This window comes from Prunus mume, linkage group LG7 (genome assembly GCF_029339155.1).
Source record: "Prunus mume cultivar Tortuosa linkage group LG7, ASM2933915v1, whole genome shotgun sequence".
Lineage (NCBI taxonomy): Eukaryota > Viridiplantae > Streptophyta > Magnoliopsida > Rosales > Rosaceae > Prunus > Prunus mume.
This window is the reverse complement of record NC_142704.1, coordinates 6,493,267-6,514,112: the sequence shown is the minus strand read 5'-3', so window position 1 is coordinate 6,514,112 and position 20,846 is coordinate 6,493,267. Positions and strand designations below refer to the sequence as shown.

Genomic DNA, 20,846 nt, shown 5'->3' with positions numbered 1-20,846 from the left:
CGTTCGTGAAAGTAGCAAATTTTTAGAGTCAATATTAACACCAAAAAGAAGAATATAATAGCACTCTGAGTTACATTACAGGGCTAAGTTCACGCAAATTTCACCTTTCATAGACAAATATGTGCACTCGCGAGTATTCATGAATTGTGTCGCAGAACACAAATGCAAAGCAACAAAATGGTCATGACAGTCAAATATGATTTTGTATATATCGTTCTCATGGGAGTACAAAACATGAGAAGTTTCTGGTCTCCCCAATATATGCAGGGAACTATTTCGAGCCAAGTCCTTTCAAGACTTGTGCATAATCACACATCTCCAAATAACATACACCAAATTCAAAAGAATTTGTTAACAAGCTTCTTGATGCCAGTTATCTTGTAAGTCTGCTTGAGGATTGTATAGCATGTCAGTGCTCTTCATTCGGTCAGTACCAGTAAGTTCAAGTTTATCATCATAAACGTCGATATATCCATATGCATCTGTCCCAGGAGGGCACTCAAGGGCAGCTTCAAGAACTCTATGGTGGATTCCATGGGAATCAACAGAGTGGCCGCCTTTGTGATCGTGCCCGGCAAGGCAAACTTTCACGCAGTTATACCGGTGTACCACACTCATGACTTCGTCATAGTTCCACAAAAGTGCTTCTTTGGCTGATGACCCAGGATCTAAAGGCAAATGGCAACAAATCACTACTTTGTGTTTCAACTTTGTTGCTTCCTTGAGGACGTCGTCTAACCATTCCAATTGTTCCTTTCCAACTGCTCCATTGAACATAAGGAACCTTCTCTCGAGGCCTACAAGGCCAGCTGGACTGTTCTTATCTGTATTTGGATTCCTCTCCTCAAGGAATTTCAAAGCCTCTATTGTATTTGGATGTTCTTGAGGCCAACCAATGGCACTGATATCATAGCCATCCAAAACAACGAATCTGAATTCTGGTGTCGGTGAAAAGTCATAGTATGCACGACCATCAACGCTTGGAATCTTCAACAACGGAAGTAATTTGGTGCGGGGAAGATTATAGAGGCAGTGATTACCAATCATATGATAGACAGGACCATTAAAATCCTCAAATTTGTCAATAACTCTTCTTACAGCATCCAGGGATTGGTCTTTTGGGCAAAATCCATCAACAATATCCCCAAAATTGATCACAAATTTATGCCTCTTCTGATCATTCCATCTTTTGACAGCCCTTTCCAGTACAACAATGCTATGCCTATAATATCGTGGAACGCCAAGGAAAGAACGGCCATCAGGAATATCAGCATACTGGACGTCAGATATCACCCCAAACGAAAATAGAGGTTGCTTCCCCTGTGCACTGGCTAAGCCATTTGTGGAGCCCATCATGTAGCTTGCAGGTGCAGCAGAATCCTGTGAGACAGAATAAAAAAATCGTTCAATTTCATTGCAGCATGAGTACTTTTGAAGTGCAGTCAAAATACAAGACTTAGATTAGCTGTTATCCTGCCACTCATGAGACTAAATTCAGAATCAACAATCATTCATTCAATTCATTTTATGGTTGCTCACTCTGCTAAAGGTGGAACCACAATCACCAGCAGAAGCAATGTATAAAGGGAAACATCTACAGGGCAAGTTTTAAGTCCAAAGAATGGATCTGAAAAATTCTCGAACATATATAGAAACAATTTTCAGGGCCGTTTAGTTGCATCCAGACTCACTCAAAAGAAATTCATCAAACAATTTTCCAATAAGACCATGGTGTTCCCTTCTCGAATTTGTAAGTTGCAAAGTAACTTTAAACATTAAAAGACCAATAACATATTGAATTACAATTAGTATCCACCAGACTATGGAAACCAGATTTTCTCTCTCCAAAAATCAAGCATATGAGTATAACCTTACTACATTTAACCTCAGTTTTTGTTTCAAATGCAAAGTCCACATTCTGGGTTGTTAAATTTCCAGAATTTGAATGTTTCCATGACAAAGTTCATAGCTTCAGAACAAACCAAACATAATTCAGGCCCGAATTAACATACACATTGTCAACAACTATAACCCGAAACAAACCAATCCTCAATTCTGGTAAAGAAAAAAAAAAGCGTAATTGGGTAAAAAATAAATCAACTGTAATTGCATAGATCCCAGAAGATATTTGGATTGCATTAAGAACTGGAACAATGGGATTTGTAATTAGAACCGAAAATATTTATATAAAAAATTATAATAATGAAGATGAACGTACCAGGTGGGAGTTTTTGCAGTGGGAGAAACTGGGGGTTATCTTCTCCGTTTGTTCTGAGTCTGAGGGACGAGACGGGGAAGCGATTATCGTAATATAAACGACAACCCAGTACGACACCGCCTTCAACCAGAGGAGGGAGTTGAGTTCCAAAAGGACTCGAATTTCGGTTTGTTGCCTTACGCAATGTGCACCCCACTATTTCCTCTTCACACTCAATTCAATATTCAACGGGAATTGTTTTTTTTTTTAATTTATTAAAATAATAGTGCTGATCAAAATTATATATATAAAGACCCAGCCCAATAATTAGTTTTTCTTTACGGGCTTCATTTGGTGGCAGAATTACCAGATTGCCATTTACAAACGGTGGGTTGGTTGAGAGACGTGGGGTAAATATGAGCGCCAAAATTCACCGCTCTTGTTCTTGTGAGCTAAAATCCAACAGTGGTCAGGTAATTTTGCCAATAAAATAACCAATTATTTCCAACAGTAGAAATAAATAAATAATTGTTCGTTTGTGAGGTCTTGTATCAGAACAACCTCACCTCATTATTCACCATGGGCCTGGTTCATCTTATTGCACGGCCGTGTCATCCTATCAACGAATTTGGTTTAGCGACATACACGCGACACATATTCTCTAATTTAGTGGAGAATGTCCTGAATTCAAATCTAATAGATGACAATTGTTAGCTGCGTAGCATTGCCCCGGACCAGGGGAATCTAAAATCCATGTTAATCAATCAAGAATGTCACTGTTCTGACAACTATACAGTTTAAATATAACAATCACTGTTATTATAACCTTTTTTTTTTGGGGTTACAATTTTATTATAACTTTCATTCCTATAGATATAAACACTGAACTATGTTGTGAGCAATCAAACTAGATAAACAGAATGACCCGTTTATGAAAAAGAAATTGAAGAGAAGGCACAACAAAGTTCTGGCAATGAAAGCTTTGCTTCAAGGAAGCGTTCCTCAGGATTCAGAATCTGCCTTGCTAATCCAGGCTGATTTCATGTGGCCAAGCTTGACTCAATTTAATACCGATGAGCTCCCATTACCAGACGGATGAAGAATATGGGAAATAAGCTTCTCTGGCAGTTTTTTAGAGGCCTGCAAAAGATATCCGCAAAGAGGTGAGTCTAAAAACTCAAGAAGCTCCTTGTGTATACAGATATTTACTGTTCTCAGTAACTAACCTGGAAGTGCCTCATGTGCAAAATCGGTTCACACCCAACATCTGCAACTGATTTTCCATTGGGGGTTTGCAGTTTGAATCGGCCAGCTTCATATGCGGAAAGAGCAAAATTCGTCTCATCAGGCAGGTGGTGGCAAACTTTCAGGAGGGAGCTGAGAGAATTCATCTGGCATTTTATATTACATACTATGTGAGAAACCTTAGCTCAATCAAACACGTGAGAGGAAAATATAACTTGAGGGAAAATGAACAATAACTAATCATCCACTTCTATTTATTCAATTTCTACTATGGCTTGCCAAGACCAACTGTTACATCAGAAAACACAAGGACGTCTGGTATTAGCTATTCTTGCAACCTTTGAGAGTTAAACTAAAGATGAGAGGTACTTTTTATAGAACATCCTACCAATATTACTAATAGAATACTTAGGGGATATCTTCCAGAATTTTCTCATCCATTTTCATGGTCACGTCACTCTATGACATACAAATCATGTATCACTAGAACAAAAGATCTTGTGTAAAAATGTCCCTGTTATGTGGGACCTGAATGCTACGCTAGGCCAGGTATTAGTTTGAGATGTATTACAGACTACAACCAATTTAACATACATGCATGCAGAAAAATACTGAGACATGCATAGACTGGTTATTTTCATAAAAGTCTAGTTATCTCCATCATATCAGATTCCATGCTAGAATCAGAATTTAACCTTCGTGAACTTATCAAAACCAATCATGAAAAAGGCAACTAACCTTCATGTATGGACAGGATGCACAGCCGCCATTAATGGAGCATCCCTCACCACTGGCAACTCCAGGTATAACAGGAAGTATGACATTGCCCACTGTAACAGATTTAAGGCCTGGGGAAGCATTTGATGATGTTGTCACCGATTCAGATGAAACTGGAAATACAATTTCTACATTAATCTCTGCTCCCCCAGACCTTGCAGAACCTAACAAACCACGAACTGCTGCGACAATTGAAGTCACCATTCCAGATTCCGTTCCTAACACAAACTGAAGGTGCTCATTGACATTTCTATCCAAAGCCTCCTGAATCCTCTGTTTTATGAAATCTAGTATGTTCTGGGTAGAGCCCACAACCCCCATTCCTCTTCTCTTTGCTTCCATTGCCAAAGAAAACATTTCTCCAGGGACCTCGAAATGAGCAGTTAGATACGCATCACAGTACATTTCTTTTATCCTGTCCACAACTTCATTTCCAAATAAATGATGTACTATGCATGTCCCATCCTGATGCCAGAAATTTTCATAATCATAAAAAAATAAGCAGTATGATGACCAAAATCAGAAAATGCAAAGAAAACTAAAGGAATAAAAATTGTTATGCTACCCTTATCTTCAATTGAAAGGAATTATGCACAACTCTAGAACAGTCCATGAAAATACACATACCTGAAAATAATGCAGGCGAGGTAGCAAAGATCTGATTGAGTCTCTATTATGTTCTGGATGTATCTCAGCAATTTCTTCATCCGTCATCTTAGTCATCTGCTGGAGTAATTCTCTAATATTTGCACCCATGTAAGAATCAGGTCCGTACCATATGTTTGCATCAGGCACTTGAACAAAAGCCTGCAGAGATAAGGGACTTGGCATTAACGAAAGTACAATAGCAAGAATAAAAAGCCAATACTGTTTGATCTTTTAACAAGAAACATTGCAGAATTCACATATGATTGAGATAAAGGTTGTAATCCCACCAACCTGCAAAATGGTTTGTACAACATTTGAAGAAGTACACGTAATTGTTGGCACAACCTCATGAGCATATGCTTTTGTCTCTAGAGAAGTGTTAATGTAGACAACATGCAACGAATTAGGAGACCTAGAAGCTGCCTCAAGATAACTCATATAAGAAGGGCTAGATGCAGCATCTGCCAAAGAACAACCTATACGTTCATTTGACATCCTGTAGACGCCAACCTGCAATCAAAGATTATGGAAAAGGAATAAATCCATTAACTGCTTCACCAGTATCTGGCACCAAACCAAAATCCAGTTAACTCTACTACAAATAAAGCACGCTACATTTAACTCATGCACTAAGATAGATACAGAGCAGTACAGTTGAAGAATCTGCATTGCATTGAACCTTTGAGATATCAAAGCCTTAACAAGTACAGAACACGTTTTGCATTTCTTAAGGACAAATCCATGAACAGAGACAAGGAACTACCTTTTCAAAGCCAGCCTGATCAAGAATAGCCCGGACATTTTCGGACATAAAATCAACACCCAAAACTGTAATGAATTCGCAACCAGCTTTTGCCATATTCACAGCTGAATCCGCCATGACTAAAGAATCAGATATATGGATGTGAGGCCAATGCTTCTGTGCAGCAGTTAATATACCTTGGACCTCCGGGTCCATGTAAAAATGCGCAACAATGCCAATTTTCTTTTCTTTTAACACATTAACAAGTTCCTCAACCTTAGACTCATCAGGGAACAAGTACCTCGCCTGCAATTCAATACAAAATCCAACTTAGAATATAAATAAATAAAAAATAACAAAACTCTTACTTCTGTTAAGCAATAAAGGTATAAAAATCAACAAGAACCACATGCTATTATGCTAACCTGGGCTTCAGCGAAGCTACCCTTTGCGTGAATCCCATCGGCGGTGATGACGAGCGAAGGGAACTGCTCGAACGGCGGTCTACCCTGTTGCTCGGCGACCAAAGCCTTGGTCTTTTTCTGCATATTGACCAACACATTATGCCAAGTATTAACCCTAGACCTCTGTGCACCCGGCAAGCCGACATTCAGCGACGACAAGTCGTCAGTCTTGACCATCAAGACCTCATCGGGCGACGCGCCGTCGAGCACCGAGACTAAGCACGAGCAGAACCCTTTGGTAATCTCCGAATCGCTGTCCGCCGAGAATCTCATCTTGCCCTCCTTGTCCATCTTGGCCTCCAGCCACACCTGGGCCGTGCAGCCCATGACCCGCTTCGAATCGACCCGGTCCGAATCGTCGAACGGAGGGAGGAGAGTGGCGTAGTGCAATAAGCGCTTAACTCTATCGATCGGCTCAGATAAAGCTTGAAACTCAGAGATCAAAGTTTGGAGCTTGCAGGGGACGAGCTCGGTGGTTTGAGGGGAAGAGAGGGTTAGGGCAGAGCAGGAGAAGGGGGAGGCAGGGCTAGGGTTTTTGGGAGGCTGCTTTAATGGGTTCGAATTGGAAGGCGGGGTTTGGATGCATTTGAGAGATTTTAGGAGGGTTGGTTGAGGAGGTCTGAAAGTGCTGAACTTCAAAGGAAGTGAGTTGGGCTTGTGGTTTGGGGAGATGGAGGAGAAGGAAGAAGACGAAGAAGAAGAAGAGGAGGAGGAAACTCTCAAAGCCATGGTTGTTGCAGAAGAAGCCTCCATTGGAGAGTGACAGAGAGAGAGAGAGAGAGCTTGGAATTGAGTTTAGTGGGGGAGGAGGAGGCTTAAAAAGTTGGAGGCTTTGAGTGGTAGAGGCAGCAGGGCAGAAAGCAGAGGCTTCAAATGGATTTGCTTCTACGAGGTTGAAATAAAATTGAAACTTGGCTCTCCCAAAGGGCGTCTCGATTTTGAGCCAACCAAGAACCAACTATTTGCAAGAAAATACGCGCCAATTCATTAACAAAATAAACAGCCCATCCCTTGGCATTCTGGGCCCACAATATCAACTTGGGGCAACAATTAGAAATTGGAAATTGGACCCATCAATTTCTCTCCGACCAATTAGGGGGGAAATTACTGTGAGGTGAGTCCCACACAAGTGGAATGTGGTTTTATGAGCAATGCTTGGGTCAGTCGTTACGGAGGGCTCTCGTTCTTGAATATAAACGAGCTTCGAGTGTTGAGTAACAAAAATCATAATTTTATTAGAATGATGGTTCGTTAAGATAGTACAAATCTTATTCGCATGTGTTTAGCGACACAAATGAACTTTTTGCAGTTCAGACAGTATTAATTGAAGCAAAGAGTTTGGGTATTGTAAAATTACTCTCGGCCAAAAGTTGATTGCGTGGAACCTAGTACTGAGTCCATGATACCAATCAATGGATGGGAATCACTAACATGTGTATGTTTGGGGTACACTAACTCTTCTATTCAAGGGAAATCTACAACCATATAAAATGAGAGATTGAAATTGAAAGAAATAAGGGTGGGGCAGTTTTCTTTTCACAATTGTCGTCGTGTAAATGATGCAACTCTTGCTATCATTGACCACCAAATCTTTTGAATCATTTCCACCAAACATTTTAGATGTCAATGTTCTTTATGACATTTTCCTATTTCCACTAGAGATAAGATTGTGTGGCTTCTATGCAATTTCTAGGCTCATGCGCGTGTAAGACAAGGAAAGTGCAGTGTATGGGCAGCCTATAAAGGTCGAAGAAGAAAAGTTGATGATGTAGTACTGAAATTCTCCTCATGACCTACATGAATTCAATTTCCTCTTATTTTCTTACCCCTTCTATTTAAATAACGAGGTCATGGCCGCACTACAAGTTTGAACATGTAATTTCGTGTCTGACTTCAACACTGTTACGTGGTATTATCAATTCATGTATACGTATTATAATGAATAAATAATCACGGTGCAATATTAGAGGTATAATAGGAAATTTTAACTTTGCAAAAGTGTGGAAGATAAATTCACTCAAATTATAATACGTTGTTGCGATATGAAGACGGATTTTGGTTTCAAAAAAGACAAAAAAACCACTCAACTTTCAAATCAAAGACATGCAAATGTATTGAATTCCTTAAGAAATCTAAAAATAAATAAGGGCATTTTTGTCCATTTTTGCTTCTTTTAAAATTTTTCTCTCTCCTTTTGCTTTTTCCAAAATGTCCCTTATTTATAATTAAAAAAATTATCGCGACAACGTATTATCGCGACAACTGTTCATAAGAAAATCCGTCTTCACTTGATTAATCTGCTGCAATATGAAGACGGATTTTGCTATTGGAACAAGATGAAGACGGATTTTCTTATGAACAGTTAGGCCATTGACTTCACTCATACACAAGTCTCTCCCCATGGCACCCTCACAAGGGAGCTTCCAATCAAACCAGTACAATAGGTTAGCAACCAGCATCTCACTTAGATTGACATAAGCCCCGGACAAACTTGCTCTGCGAATCTTACTGACTAAAATTGCAACTTCTTCTTCCCTCATAAACTGAAATGTTTGTACTCTCTTATGGCTCAAAAGTTCAAGAACACATAGTTTCCTAACTTGTCTCCAGTAGTCACCATAGGGAGCAAAACCAATGTCTTTGCATCCAAAGTACAAAATATCTTCAGCTGTGGTTTTGATCAGGTTGGAGAAAACAATGTCATGAGTCCTCATAATTTCTTTGGCAAATTCTGCAGATGAAACCACAAGAGTTGGAGCATGGCCTAAGTGCATGAGCGGCAGAGGACCATATTTTTCGGAGACAGCTCGAAGAGAGCGGTGTGGTAATGTGCCTAACTGGTGAAGGTTCCCATTTATCGGAAGCTTTGGTGGGGATGGTGGTAAGTTAAGTTTGCCCCTTGATTTAGTGATTGTGAGAAAAACAAAAAATGAAAAGAGAAGAGCAAAGAAGAGGAAGGTGTCGATGGTTAAGTTTCTTTGTAGCTCTAGCCAGACTTGGTGCAAATGTGGTACTAATACACCCATTTCCTCTACTTGTGATTAAGAATTTGAAATTAACCACACAGCTCTGCACCTCAGTCATTTATAGCAGCAGCCTTTGATGTATAAAGTAAACAATTTTAACCTTTAAACAGCTATTAGAGGTACTTGTACTGTTTATATGAATATACAAATGCTTAAAACGCCTGCATAGAATTAATTAAACTCATGGGACCAATAGATCACTGTCAATCCCAAAACTTACATCGTGTCCAAGTTAAAATGTCCAAAAAGAACAATTCAGTCCAAGAATAATAACCATTGGCAGTAAATTCCATTCTGACTGTCTGATATTATGTAAAAACTATGCCCCCGGTCATCGGTGTATAGAAGCAAGAATGATGTAGAATTAAGGAACATAAAAGCCTATAATATTCTCTTGAATGGGTCATTCAACTGAAGTTTATTTTGATCCTTAATGATTTTGACTTGGGCTAACAAAGGTTCAAGGAAAGTTAAAAATCCTGCTGAAGCAAGTACTAATTGCTATGCTTATTCTACTAATTGAAACTTACCTCAGCTTAGCCATATCTGCTACCAGTTAATTGGGTTTTTAGTTAGGTGTGGTTGGTTGGTACTCTTCTTGAACTATTTTTGGTACTGCTTCATCTCTCCTTCCATTTCACCATATCCATTTTATCTTGAGATGTTCAAGAGATACTATAATTAAATGCATTTCATAATTTCCAAAGAAGATTAAAACATCTCAGAGAGGCATTACATATACCACTCTATATCTGTTATTATAAAAATTTACGTTGCTGCAGGTATTGCAGATACACCCATGTTCATCAAAAATATAAATAAAAACCAGATTTAAGAGCATAAGTAAAAGCCATGAAAACTCTGGATGATGGAGGGATCAAGGGGAGTATGGTGTTGGAACAAGATAAAGAGGACTTTTCTTATGGACTGTGAGACCGTAAACTTCGGACATGTCCAAGGTCTCAGCCAATTTACTGCCACCACTAGGCAACTTCCAGTCGAACCAATATAGCATATTGGCAAGCACATATTGTGCTGAAGCAACCCCAAAGGCAAGTCCAGGGCACACCCTTCTCCCAGCACCAAATGGGATGAGTTCAAAATCCTGACCTACAAAACCAACGTTGTTCTCCTCAAACCTCTCTGGCATAAACTCATCTGGCTTGTCCCAGACTTTGGGGTCTCTTTGTACTGCATATGCATTCACAAACACTTGTGTCTTCGCAGGGATGTCGAAACCTCCCAATTTTACATCAGACATTGCTTCCCGAGGAAGTAAAAGAGGAGCTGGAGGGTGAAGTCTCAAATTTTCTTTGATCACACATGTCAGGTATTTCATTTCGTTGATGTCACTCTCCTCTACATATCCCCTTTTCCCCGCCACTCTTCTTACCTCTTCTTGGACTTTCTTCATCACCCGTGGATTTTGCGAAAGCTCAGACATTAACCAAATCGCTGCTGTCCAGCTAGTATCACTTCCACCCACAAACATGTCCTAAAATCATAAAATTAACAAGCCAAATCAATCTTCAGCTATATATATTTATAAAAAATAAAAATGAGTGTTGTTATTTGGACATTTACTAATCACAGTGCCAACTACCTCTCTAATACATGTGGATCTCACATAAATTTGTGGGGCTCACCTCTATGAAAAGGGTTGTCAGCAATGTAATCAATAAATACAAAAAATATTATTGATTTATTAATGTGCGCGTGTGTGTACGCGTGCGTGTTTGAACGAAAGTAAGCGAGTAGCATGTGACTAAAGCTAGGGAGGATATACATACCTGCAGAATTGCTTTGACATTGGAGGTAGTGAGCTCAAAGTCGAGCGAGCCATCGTTTTGAACGTCGAGGAGAATATCCACAATATCCTTCTTGCGAGGCTTACCTTCTTTCTGTGCTGCCTTATGTTCGTCAATCAACTTATCAAAAAATTTATCAAATTCTAACCAAATTGATTTCAAATATGCAAGGTAGCCTCTGGCACGGTCAATCCATTTCAAAGAAGGGAAGAAATCTCCAAAGCTGAAACTCATCACCTGAGTCATCAACTCCTTTGTGGTCTCTCCAAACCAATTGTCTTCTTTGTCCTCAAACTTCTGTCCAAGAATGCACCTGCAGATAATATTGTTGGAGGTTGACACCAGCAGCTCCCCAAGATTAATGGGAGCACCGTTTGCGCTGGCGGAGGCTTTGCGAATCTTGCTGACCAACTCTGCAACTTCCTCCACCCTTGCGTACTGAAACTGGTGCACTCTTTTGAGACTCAGAAGCTCAAGAACACAAATTCTTCGAACTTGTCTCCAGTACTCCCCGTAAGGAGCAAACGCAATGTCATGGCCGTCGTAGAACAATATGCTTGGAGCAGTAGTTTGAGGCCTGCTGCAGAACACAATGTCTTGGGTCTTCATCACGTCCTTGGCCATCTCTGCAGATGAAACTATCAGAGTTGGAACTTTGCCAAAGTGCATGAACATTACATCACCATACTTCTTCGACAGAGCTCGAAGAGAGCGGTGTGGGAATGAGCCTAGCTGGTGAAGGTTTCCAATCCAAGGCAGCCTTGGTGGGGAAGGTGGCAATTTGAGTTTCCGGTTTTTCTCACTTGGTGAGGATGATCTAGTAAGTGAAAACAAGATGAATATTGAAAGGCAGAGAATAGGAACCAGGAAAATGTTGAAGGAACTGGTGCTGCTCTGCAGCTGCCCTTCTTGCCAAATTTGATTGAAAAGTGTTAGAAGAGCCATTGCCGCTGCTGCTGCAATGTTGTGTTGTGTTGTTGGGTTTGGCTGGACACTTGGAAATCTCACTTCTTTTTATAGAACAGTTCCCCAGATTTTGCCAGCCCGAAAAAAAAAAAAGAAGAAGTCATGCATGTAGCAGTTGGCTCTGATTTGGACCCCAATGTTAATTCTTTTTCATGAATCATATGATAAAAAAAAAAAAATCCATTAAAATACGGCTACATATGATTCACACCGAAGTCCCCTACAAAACATGCTGCACTTAGAGCTATCTCATGTGCACAACTTGCCTGCTTTGCCTGCAACAGAAGCAAAGAGGCAAGGGAAGCTAAAACTTTCGAGAAAAATTCTCAATCTCCAAACCTAAAGCATGCAAGAAGCAGATCAAAAGCACCTTCTGCACATGTTCTTCATGTTTTAGGCATGCTTTTATAATGTTTTCCTGCATTATTGCACGTGGGTTCGCCCGTGCTTCCTTGTATATTATAATATATCTTTTAATATTTGCATTGTTGTAGCACTAGTAGGTGGGAAAGCACGATCAGAAGCTCCTCTCCCTCCCCTAAACTTTTTCATAAAATTAAAAAAAGAAAGCATGATCAGAAGCTCAACGAACGTTCCACGCTTTGACTTTGTAAATACGGAGTTGTCCATTTGCATAGATTGGCTTGTAGGTTAGAACAAAAAGAAAATATATTCTTCTGAAAAAGAGCAAAAAATCCAAAAACAAAGGCAACCGCACCGTACGTAATTCCAAAACAAAATAGAAGACAAGAAGGAACATAGGAAAACGAAAATAACAACAAACCCTTCATATAATCAGGGGCTTTAATGTAATTCTGAGAAACAAGGAGTAGATTGTCTGGCATCAAATATGAAAAGGTTTGTCCTAATGGGGCATGACAAGGGAAAAATTACAGCGCATATCAAGTATTACAAAAGATAAATATATAGCAGTAAAAAAGGATAAGAGAAAATCAAAAGGTACATATGCTACACATTCCCCATAGGTACATATCAATAGCCTCTCTCTCACAATGGGTGGTGGATTCCATGTAGGCTGCCGCATACCGCAGTCTCTGCCGGTCATTTTTTCTTGAGAGAATCATACAAGTGATTTTGGTACCATGCAAATTCTCATTTAATGGGAACGCGTTTGTAGCGGTTAGATAGACGGGTTCACTCCTATTTGTATATAAATTATTCGCAATCCATTAGATAAGTTCACATTAAATGGGAATTTGAAGCTAAACATTGCAATGGAGAATGGGAGAAGTCTTTGTTAAAATGCCTCAAAAAGTCTAGGTAAGAAAGCAGCTGGTACAATTTCTAGGGTTTATTCCCTCATTATCAATCAAAATGTTTCAGGTAGAATTGATACTTGACCATATTATTAATCCAGATGCAATTTCTTCTACAACAAAAACAAAGAACTGTTTGATAAAAAAAAAAAAACACAACAAAGCAAAGCATGAAGGCTCCTGGATGGAGGGATCAGGGGAAGTAGGGCACTGGCACAAGATTAAGAGGAGCTTTCTTTCGGACTGTGAGCCCGTAAACTTCACTCATGTCCAAGGCCTCAGGCAATGCATTGCCACTAGTTTCAGGCACTTTCCAATCAAACCAGTAGAGAATGTTGGCAAGCACCTGCTCAGCTGAAACAATCCCAAAGGCAATTCCAGGGCACCCCCTTCTCCCAGCACCAAATGGGAGGAGCTCAAAGTCCTGGCCTTTGAAATCAATGGAGCTGTCCTCGAACCTCTCCGGGATAAACTCCTCTGGCTTGTCCCAGATTTTGGGGTCCCTTTGTATGGCAAATGCACTGACGAACAGTCTTGTTTTCGCCGGGATGTCGTAGCCTCCCAATTTCACATCTGCAGTTGCTTCACGAGGAATTAAAAGAGGAGCTGGAGGATGCAATCTGAAACTTTCTTTGATGACACATTTCATGTACTTCATTTGGTTGAGGTCACTCTCTTCTACCTTTCCCTTTTCCCCCACAACTCTTCTTACTTCTTCTTGGACTTTCTTCATCACTCTTGGGTTTCTCACAAGCTCTGCCACTAGCCATACCATCGACGTCGAACTAGTATCGCTTCCACCCACAAACATGTCCTGAAATCATAAAAACCAAAAAACCAAATTGATTTTCAGCCACACACACACACACACACACACATATATAGGGTTATATAGATTTATACAGACCTGCAGAAGTGCTTTGAGGTCCTCTTTTGTGAAATCAAAGTCAAGCGAGCCATCATTTTGAACTTGGAGGAGAATATCCACAAAATCCTTCTTAGTAGCCTTCCCTTCCCCATTTGCTGTCTTGTGTTCATCAATCAACTGATCATAGAACCTATCGAATCGCGAAAAAATCGCTTTCAAACCTGCAATGTAGCCTCTAACATGGTCAAGCCATCTCAAAGCAGGGAAGAAATCTCCAAAGCTGAAGCTCATTACTTTCACCATCAAATCTTTCGCCGTGTCCCCAAACCAACTATCATCTGCATCATCAAACTTCCGTCCGAGAATAGACCTACAAACAATGTTGTTGGAGGTGGAGATCAGCGTGTCACTGAGATTAATGGGAGACTCCGCGCCACACGCTTTTCGAATCTTGGCAACCATCTCTGCAACTTCTTCCACCCTAGCATACTGAAACTGCTGCACTCTTTTAAGACTCAGCAGCTCAAGAACACAAATCTTCCGAACTTTCCTCCAGTAATCTCCATAAGGCGCAAAGGCCACGTCATGGCCTTCATAGAACAAGATACCAGGAGCAGTGGTTTGTGGTCGGCTAGAAAAGACAGTGTCATGAGTCTTCATGACCTCCCTGGCCATGTCTGCAGATGAAACAACCAGAGCAGGGACATTGCCCAAGTTCAGAAACATCAGAGGGCCATACTTCTTCGAGAGAGCACGAAGGGAGCGGTGCGGGAAGGCACCTAGCTGGTGGAGGTTTCCGATTATAGGCAGCTTTGGTGGGGAAGGTGGTAGGTTGAGTGGTTTCCCACTTGATCTAACAAGTGAAAGCAAAATGTAGAGAGAGAGGAAGAGAATGGGAAGCAGGAAAAGATTGCTCTGGAGCTGTTGCCATGTTTGATTCAAAAGTGATATCAGAGCCATTGCTCTGCTTTTTGGCTTCTGGTTTTGGTTGCCCCACTTGAAATCTGAGTCCTTGTTTTTGATCTTTAATATAGAAATTGTCTGGGTTGTAGGCCCACAATTGTTGAAGCTTCCGATATAAAATTTGTGGCAGAGGTTAGTTGTGAAGGTCACACAGCCATGGCACTGAGCAAGGGACAAAATATTCAAGTTTTGGATGCACAAGCGATTTCCTCTTGTAACCGACTTAATTAAATAATACACAACTATACGAAATGAAAAAGATTTGATTCGATTATGCAAAGCAATGATAATAATTTATATGTGCGCCATGCTCTTGGATCACCCAATATTGTGGGAGAAGCTACCCCATCCTCCATATCGCTGTTAACAGGGACGGATCCAGGAATTGTAAATCAGTGGGTTAAATTTACCTTAAGTGCAAATGTATTAAGAAAATGAGTTTTGTAGATTTTGGTTGGTTTTTGTAGATTTTTAGGCTTGGACAATAGATTTTAGGAACTAAAAACTAGAAGTAATTCACATGGGTGGCTAAATTTTTTTTGGGGTAAATCATAAGCCATAATTTGTTGTATTTTTATTTGGGATTCACTAAAACACCCAAAATGGGGGTTGAAATTATAAAAAAACCCAAACACTATTTAAACATATAAACACACCCAAAACCCATCATTACACACACTCAAAACCCATTTATAAACACACCCAAAAAGTTGACTTTGGGGTTGATTTTGGGTGTGTTTCTATGTTTAAATAGTGCTTGGGTTTTTTTATAAATACATGTCTAGAATTGGGTTTATTTATAAATTTGTATTTTTATTTTAGGGAAATAGCCTTCTATGCCACCCTTTTGCTAATTTTAACTAAAAATACCACCCCTTCCCAATTTTTTTACAACTAACACCTTTAAATATAAAATTATTGCCCACTTATTGTACCCATATCAGTTTTTCAGAAATTGGCTCTCTCTCTCATTGTCTTCGCTCTTTCTCTTCGGCCCATCTCTCTCCCTGGTGTACCTCTCTCTCTTCGGCGCAGTGCTCTTTCCCGTCAACAGTGGCCGTTCATCCAAGCGGAAATCCATCGTTGACATCGACGAGGTACTGTTCATAACCATTTTCTTTGAAATGTGGGGTTTTTGTGAAGGTTTATGGTGTCTGGATTTCTAAGAAACTGGTTTGGTTGCTCAGAAATTGGGTTTGGGTTTATGGGTTTCTATGAACTGGGTAATAACGCACACCCACCGCCATCGCTCGCAGCCACTGTTCACGAAATCAAACTCTTCATTTTGTCACAGAACGTTTGGGCTTCGTTCACCTTTGGGAATCTTGGGTTAGCTTATAGTAGATGTTTGTGCACTGTTTGGTATTTTAAATTAGAATCAGTGGCTGTGGCTGATCTGAGAGGTTGTCTATAAGACCACAAAATCAATTATTAAATAAAACATGATTTCGGAGAAATCATGACAATGTAAGCTTATAAAACCCCGTCTTTGATATTTAGGATAACAGATGGCTGCTTAACTGACCATCGAGTAGTTGTCTATTTCTATCACAGATTCTAAAGTTTGTTTCATGGAACATTTCATACCAAAGCTACTGGTACCTCTGCTGGATGCATTTACTGTAAGTATGACTCACTCCTAGAAGATTGCTTTTCACTGTGGTGCAAGTTGACTGCATAATGACAGATAGCCACCCACAGGTGTGAAACAACTTTGTGCTAATGCAGTTGTAATCTGTTGCAGAATTTGAAGAGATATTAATAGTTTAAATAAATTGGTAAGCTTTGCTTATTCTTTCATTTTTTAGGGCATAAGAATCAATATAGTATGCTATAGGTATGCATATTGTTAGCAATTTTAGGACATACCCTAATTTGATTCCTTTTGCTGGTATTTCATTATTCTGAAGCCGAGGCTGAGTTTGATTCTGTGGCTGGCTTAGCTGCAGATGGATGGGTGTTTGCAAATCATATCCATTAGTGATGGTATATGGAGGTTGGGAACTTTTGTTTTCTTTATTCACACCCCTTGCTCCATAAACCTGAGATTAAAAACTTCTGTTTCAGCCTTTTCCAGAGGAGAAACCTTCACATTTGCTTATATTATAATTAACATAATGGCCTTATGTTTTTGGCTTAGTGATATCTCATTTAGCTTCTCTCTCTTTCCTTCTACCTGTCACCTGTCTCCTCCCTTTAGTGAAGTATAATATGTGTTAAATAGAATAGTAGAGCTTAAGGGATATATTTTAATAGTATTATACAATCTTTTAGACAATACCTTCTCTAGCAGTTCTGCATTCTCTTTACCTACAAGGTCTAGCTTCTTATACAGCTCTATATTCTCTTGCTGTATGAGATTTCCCTGAAATAAGTAAAAAGAATGATATAAAATAGGTATAAATTAGGCCCCAAGGACTTGAATTAACATAAATGGACTAGGAGAAACTGAGGCAGTTTACTTTGGTAACCTTCTAGTTCAGTTCTTTTATTTCATCATTTAGTATCTGGTCCTGCAGAAAAATGACTGAGTGTCATGCATGTGCTACATAAAGAAGGGATCTTGACAGTAGTAACTGAGACTATATAATCAGGACTAGGCACCTTTTTCATCCGGACACCTTTCAAACTTGTCTCCAGTTGGTTTTCCAGGCTCTGTAGATCTTTGGCACTCAAACCTAGAAAGTTCTTCACCCATTAACTGCCTGCAAGTTTATACAGAAACATCCAGCCAATCTTTCATTTGATCTCTAATGAACGGTCGCAAATGTTAGTTTTTAACTTGGAAAAATAAAATAAAATTGAAAGTTACTTTTGGGAAATGTTGAACTTTTATAATGAATATGGCTTCAGTGCAGAAGGCTTGATAGTAAATAGAAAATCTATATGCTGGGGGTTTTCTGGCTAGCTAAAAATGTGTGAGAAATGATGAATCTATCTGATTGCAGCCTATTTAATGTTTAATACCTTCATTAAAAAAAGGTTGTTGATAATGCTTTGACTATCTTGCAGATTATAATGGCAAAACCAGCAGGTGACCCTAGTAAGAGAGATCAGCCTGCAGGGATGGATGAGGACTAATTTTGTGTGTATGACAATTGACTATCTTTGCTTGTATTGCTGTATGTTAGGGATCTTTTGTTCCATTTTAGTAACAATTTTGTTTAGGAGAAAAAGAAACATATTGCAGTCATGCTTTGTAAATGCCACTATTCTATTAGGATGGACACGTGGTATGCCCTTGTTGGGTAGGTTTGGATTGAAACCATGGTCGAGTGCTTGGGCCATGTTTAGTGAGAAGCTTGAATGAATTTTCTTTTCTGTTGTATTTGGCCCTTGTCTTTTCAAGCATGCCAAAAATCATCCTGGTTTTGTAATATGTGGTTTGTGCCTAATTAATTTACTGTGGATCTTGCATTTTTGTACCCAATATTCAATAGTTGCCTTCTTTTGAACGAAGATTCATTGAGGGACAGAATTACTTTCCTTTTGAATATAAACTGATGTGCAACTCCAACTATCATTTCAAAGGTCAACATCAATTCATGCTAATATAAGGATGGATAACAATTGTCGTGTCTATGAGATTTGAATTCATGATTACTTTTAATGAAGTGGAGACTGTTATTAGATCAAATGGCCATTGACATACGATATAATAGCAATATTAGGTCAATATATGTACACTATAGAGGCAATATTAGAGCAATATAACCACAATACGATAGCAATAGTATTACAATATCACCTATAAAAATATAATTATTGTCCACTTATTGCTGATTTTTCACATGTTCAGAAATTTTGTTCTCTCTTAGCTCACTCAGCTCTCTCTCTGGCACATCTCTCTTTCTCTTTGGTATCTATCTATTGCAGCTCTCTCTCTCTCTCTCTCTCTCTCTCTCTCTCTCTAGTGCAACTCTGTGTCTCTCTCTTTGCTCTATTTCTGTAGCGCAGCTCTTCCTCTTTCTCTCTGTTTCTCTCTAGCTTCGTTCTGTCTCTTTCTCCCCCTATTCGCTCTCTTGCTCTCTGTCTCTTTATTCATACCTTCCTTTTTTTGTAAATTATTTTTTAGTTGTTATTATTTTTTTAAATAATTTCTTACAATGTCTTACGGTGCAATTATGATGCACCTGACTGCCTGTTTTTGAAAGGCACGTTGTTTCTTTCTCCTCCTCATCTTCTTTTTGAATGAAGTATGGCCTAAACCTGTAAACCCATTGATGAGCCGTAGTCAATATACATACAATATAATAGCAATATTAGGGCAATATACATACACTAGAGAGGCAGTATTAGGGCAATATAATGGCAATACAATAGCAATAACATCACAATATACATGCAATACGGTTGCAATATGCATGCAATATGTATACAATACACAAGCAATATTAGTACAATACACATGCAATAGGACAACAATATTAAGTCAATCTACATACAATACACACACATCCATTATAGACTACAATTTAGACATGGAAAATAAATCGTCACCGAACCCTAACAATACTGTCCCGCGAAGCAAAAATTATTTCTTTCATAAAACTTGAAAATTCAATTGTTATTACATAGTCAACCAATCTTTGCTCTAGTATATACACACTTCCTACCTATAATTATAAATAATGGAGAGCTCACAAATTCTACTAATTTGATCTTAACTTCATCAATTTGTTCTTCAGTGTATGAGTTAGTGCTATCTTCTTGCACATTTTCCAAGCTGTTATATTCTCCTCCCGTGTAGCAATATCAGCAACAACAAGTTATCTACAGATCTGAAATCATAACTGCAGATGATTCTCAATTAACAAAGAGGAAAACCATTTTCTTTTATAACTTTGGTTTTGGAATATATAACAAAATGCAATAGTTCAAACTCAGCCTCGGCCTCAGAACAATGAAATACCAGCAAAAGGAATCAAATTAGCATACTATATTGATTCTTATGCCCCAAAAAATGAAAGAATAAGCAAAGCTTACCAATTTATTTAAACTATTAATATCTCTTCAAATTCTGCAACAGATTACAACTGCATTAGCGCAAAGTTGTTTCACATGGGTGGCTATCTGTCATTATGCAATCAACTTGCACCACAGTGAAAAGCAATCTTCTAGGAGTGAGATGTCATACTTACAGTAAATGCATCCAGCAGAGGTACCAGCAGCGTTGGTATGAAATGTTCCATGAAACAAACTTTAGAATCTGTGATAGAAATAGACAAACCAATTAGGTGTGTAAATTTATGCAATAAGGGGAAAGCATGAGAAGTTCACCTTTTCAAAAGTAGTTTCCCCCATTCCTGTTTTGTAGAGTTCATAAACCATGGCAGTCAAAAATATTTTACTCAGCCTGGAAGAAGTTTTCATCACCTGCCAGGAAAAAACAAAAAAAAGAATTAGCATTAATATATCTCTAAAGAAGGTAGAGAGATTTTTTATTTTTTTTTTTTTTTTTTGTTCTTCCAGATACAACATAGATAAATAAAACTTCCTTTCAACCCAATAACAATTTATGTAGCTAAAGTTGTATGGAGTTGAATGCTACTAGTGCAGAAATTCACTACTTTAAACTAGCATCAGATAATTTGGGTCCTGAAAGCCATTTTTCACCATGCTACTCCTTTAAAGAATGACACTTATAAGATTTAGCAAACTCCAACTGACACCATTTTCATCTTTGTTACTCGACCAAGAAACTATGTAGCTATCTGGATCTCATGTATTTCATATTAGGAATGCATATTAACGTAGTAATCACTGTGTCATATGCCTCACTCAAGGGTATTGATTACCTCTTCTAAGATGTAACATACCATTTAAATAAAAGAAGTTTCACCAACAGAAATCATTTTTCATCAT

The 20,846-nt window shown here is 38.9% G+C and overlaps 4 protein-coding genes, 2 long non-coding RNA genes and 1 pseudogene across 6 annotated transcripts; 1 reads left to right on the top strand and 6 right to left on the bottom strand.

Annotated features, from left to right (window-relative positions):
• Positions 1-184: 184 nt before the first annotated feature.
• On the bottom strand, positions 185-2,458 carry LOC103337949 (manganese-dependent ADP-ribose/CDP-alcohol diphosphatase-like protein). Its single transcript, XM_008241124.3, has 2 exons — positions 2,219-2,458; positions 185-1,380 (listed from the first exon to the last, which is right to left on the bottom strand). The coding sequence occupies exon 2, from the start codon at positions 1,354-1,356 to the stop codon at positions 352-354; it is 1,005 nt and encodes a 334-aa protein (XP_008239346.1). The 5' UTR covers positions 1,357-1,380; positions 2,219-2,458; the 3' UTR covers positions 185-351.
• A 454-nt stretch (positions 2,459-2,912) lies between these two features.
• On the bottom strand, positions 2,913-7,019 carry QS (quinolinate synthase). Its single transcript, XM_008241125.3, has 7 exons — positions 6,035-7,019; positions 5,631-5,915; positions 5,159-5,377; positions 4,847-5,026; positions 4,181-4,684; positions 3,424-3,588; positions 2,913-3,337 (listed from the first exon to the last, which is right to left on the bottom strand). The coding sequence occupies exons 1-7, from the start codon at positions 6,824-6,826 to the stop codon at positions 3,257-3,259; spliced, it is 2,226 nt and encodes a 741-aa protein (XP_008239347.2). The 5' UTR covers positions 6,827-7,019; the 3' UTR covers positions 2,913-3,256.
• A 1,288-nt stretch (positions 7,020-8,307) lies between these two features.
• Positions 8,308-9,099, bottom strand: LOC103338178 (phenylacetaldehyde oxime monooxygenase CYP71AN24 pseudogene; annotated as a pseudogene).
• An 877-nt stretch (positions 9,100-9,976) lies between these two features.
• Positions 9,977-11,852, bottom strand: LOC103337951 (cytochrome P450 71A1-like). The gene is given in 2 exon segments (NM_001326511.1): positions 9,977-10,594; positions 10,890-11,852. Coding segments are annotated over 2 exon segments (1,581 nt in total).
• A 1,359-nt stretch (positions 11,853-13,211) lies between these two features.
• On the bottom strand, positions 13,212-15,169 carry LOC103337952 (phenylacetaldehyde oxime monooxygenase CYP71AN24-like). The gene is made up of 2 exons (XM_008241127.2): positions 14,058-15,169; positions 13,212-13,964 (listed from the first exon to the last, which is right to left on the bottom strand). Exons 1-2 carry the CDS (start codon positions 14,976-14,978, stop codon positions 13,344-13,346), a joined length of 1,542 nt encoding a protein of 513 aa, XP_008239349.2. The 5' UTR covers positions 14,979-15,169; the 3' UTR covers positions 13,212-13,343.
• Positions 15,170-15,801: 632 nt separating this feature from the next.
• LOC148915336 (uncharacterized) lies at positions 15,802-18,360 on the top strand. The gene is made up of 5 exons (XR_016128527.1): positions 15,802-16,078; positions 16,536-16,603; positions 16,726-16,759; positions 16,892-16,977; positions 17,994-18,360. It is a non-coding gene; the product is annotated as an uncharacterized LOC148915336 (long non-coding RNA).
• A 1,207-nt stretch (positions 18,361-19,567) lies between these two features.
• Positions 19,568-20,360, bottom strand: LOC148915335 (uncharacterized). Its single transcript, XR_016128526.1, has 4 exons — positions 20,262-20,360; positions 20,123-20,190; positions 19,968-20,001; positions 19,568-19,774 (listed from the first exon to the last, which is right to left on the bottom strand). It is a non-coding gene; the product is annotated as an uncharacterized LOC148915335 (long non-coding RNA).
• Between the last annotated feature and the right edge of the window lie 486 nt (positions 20,361-20,846).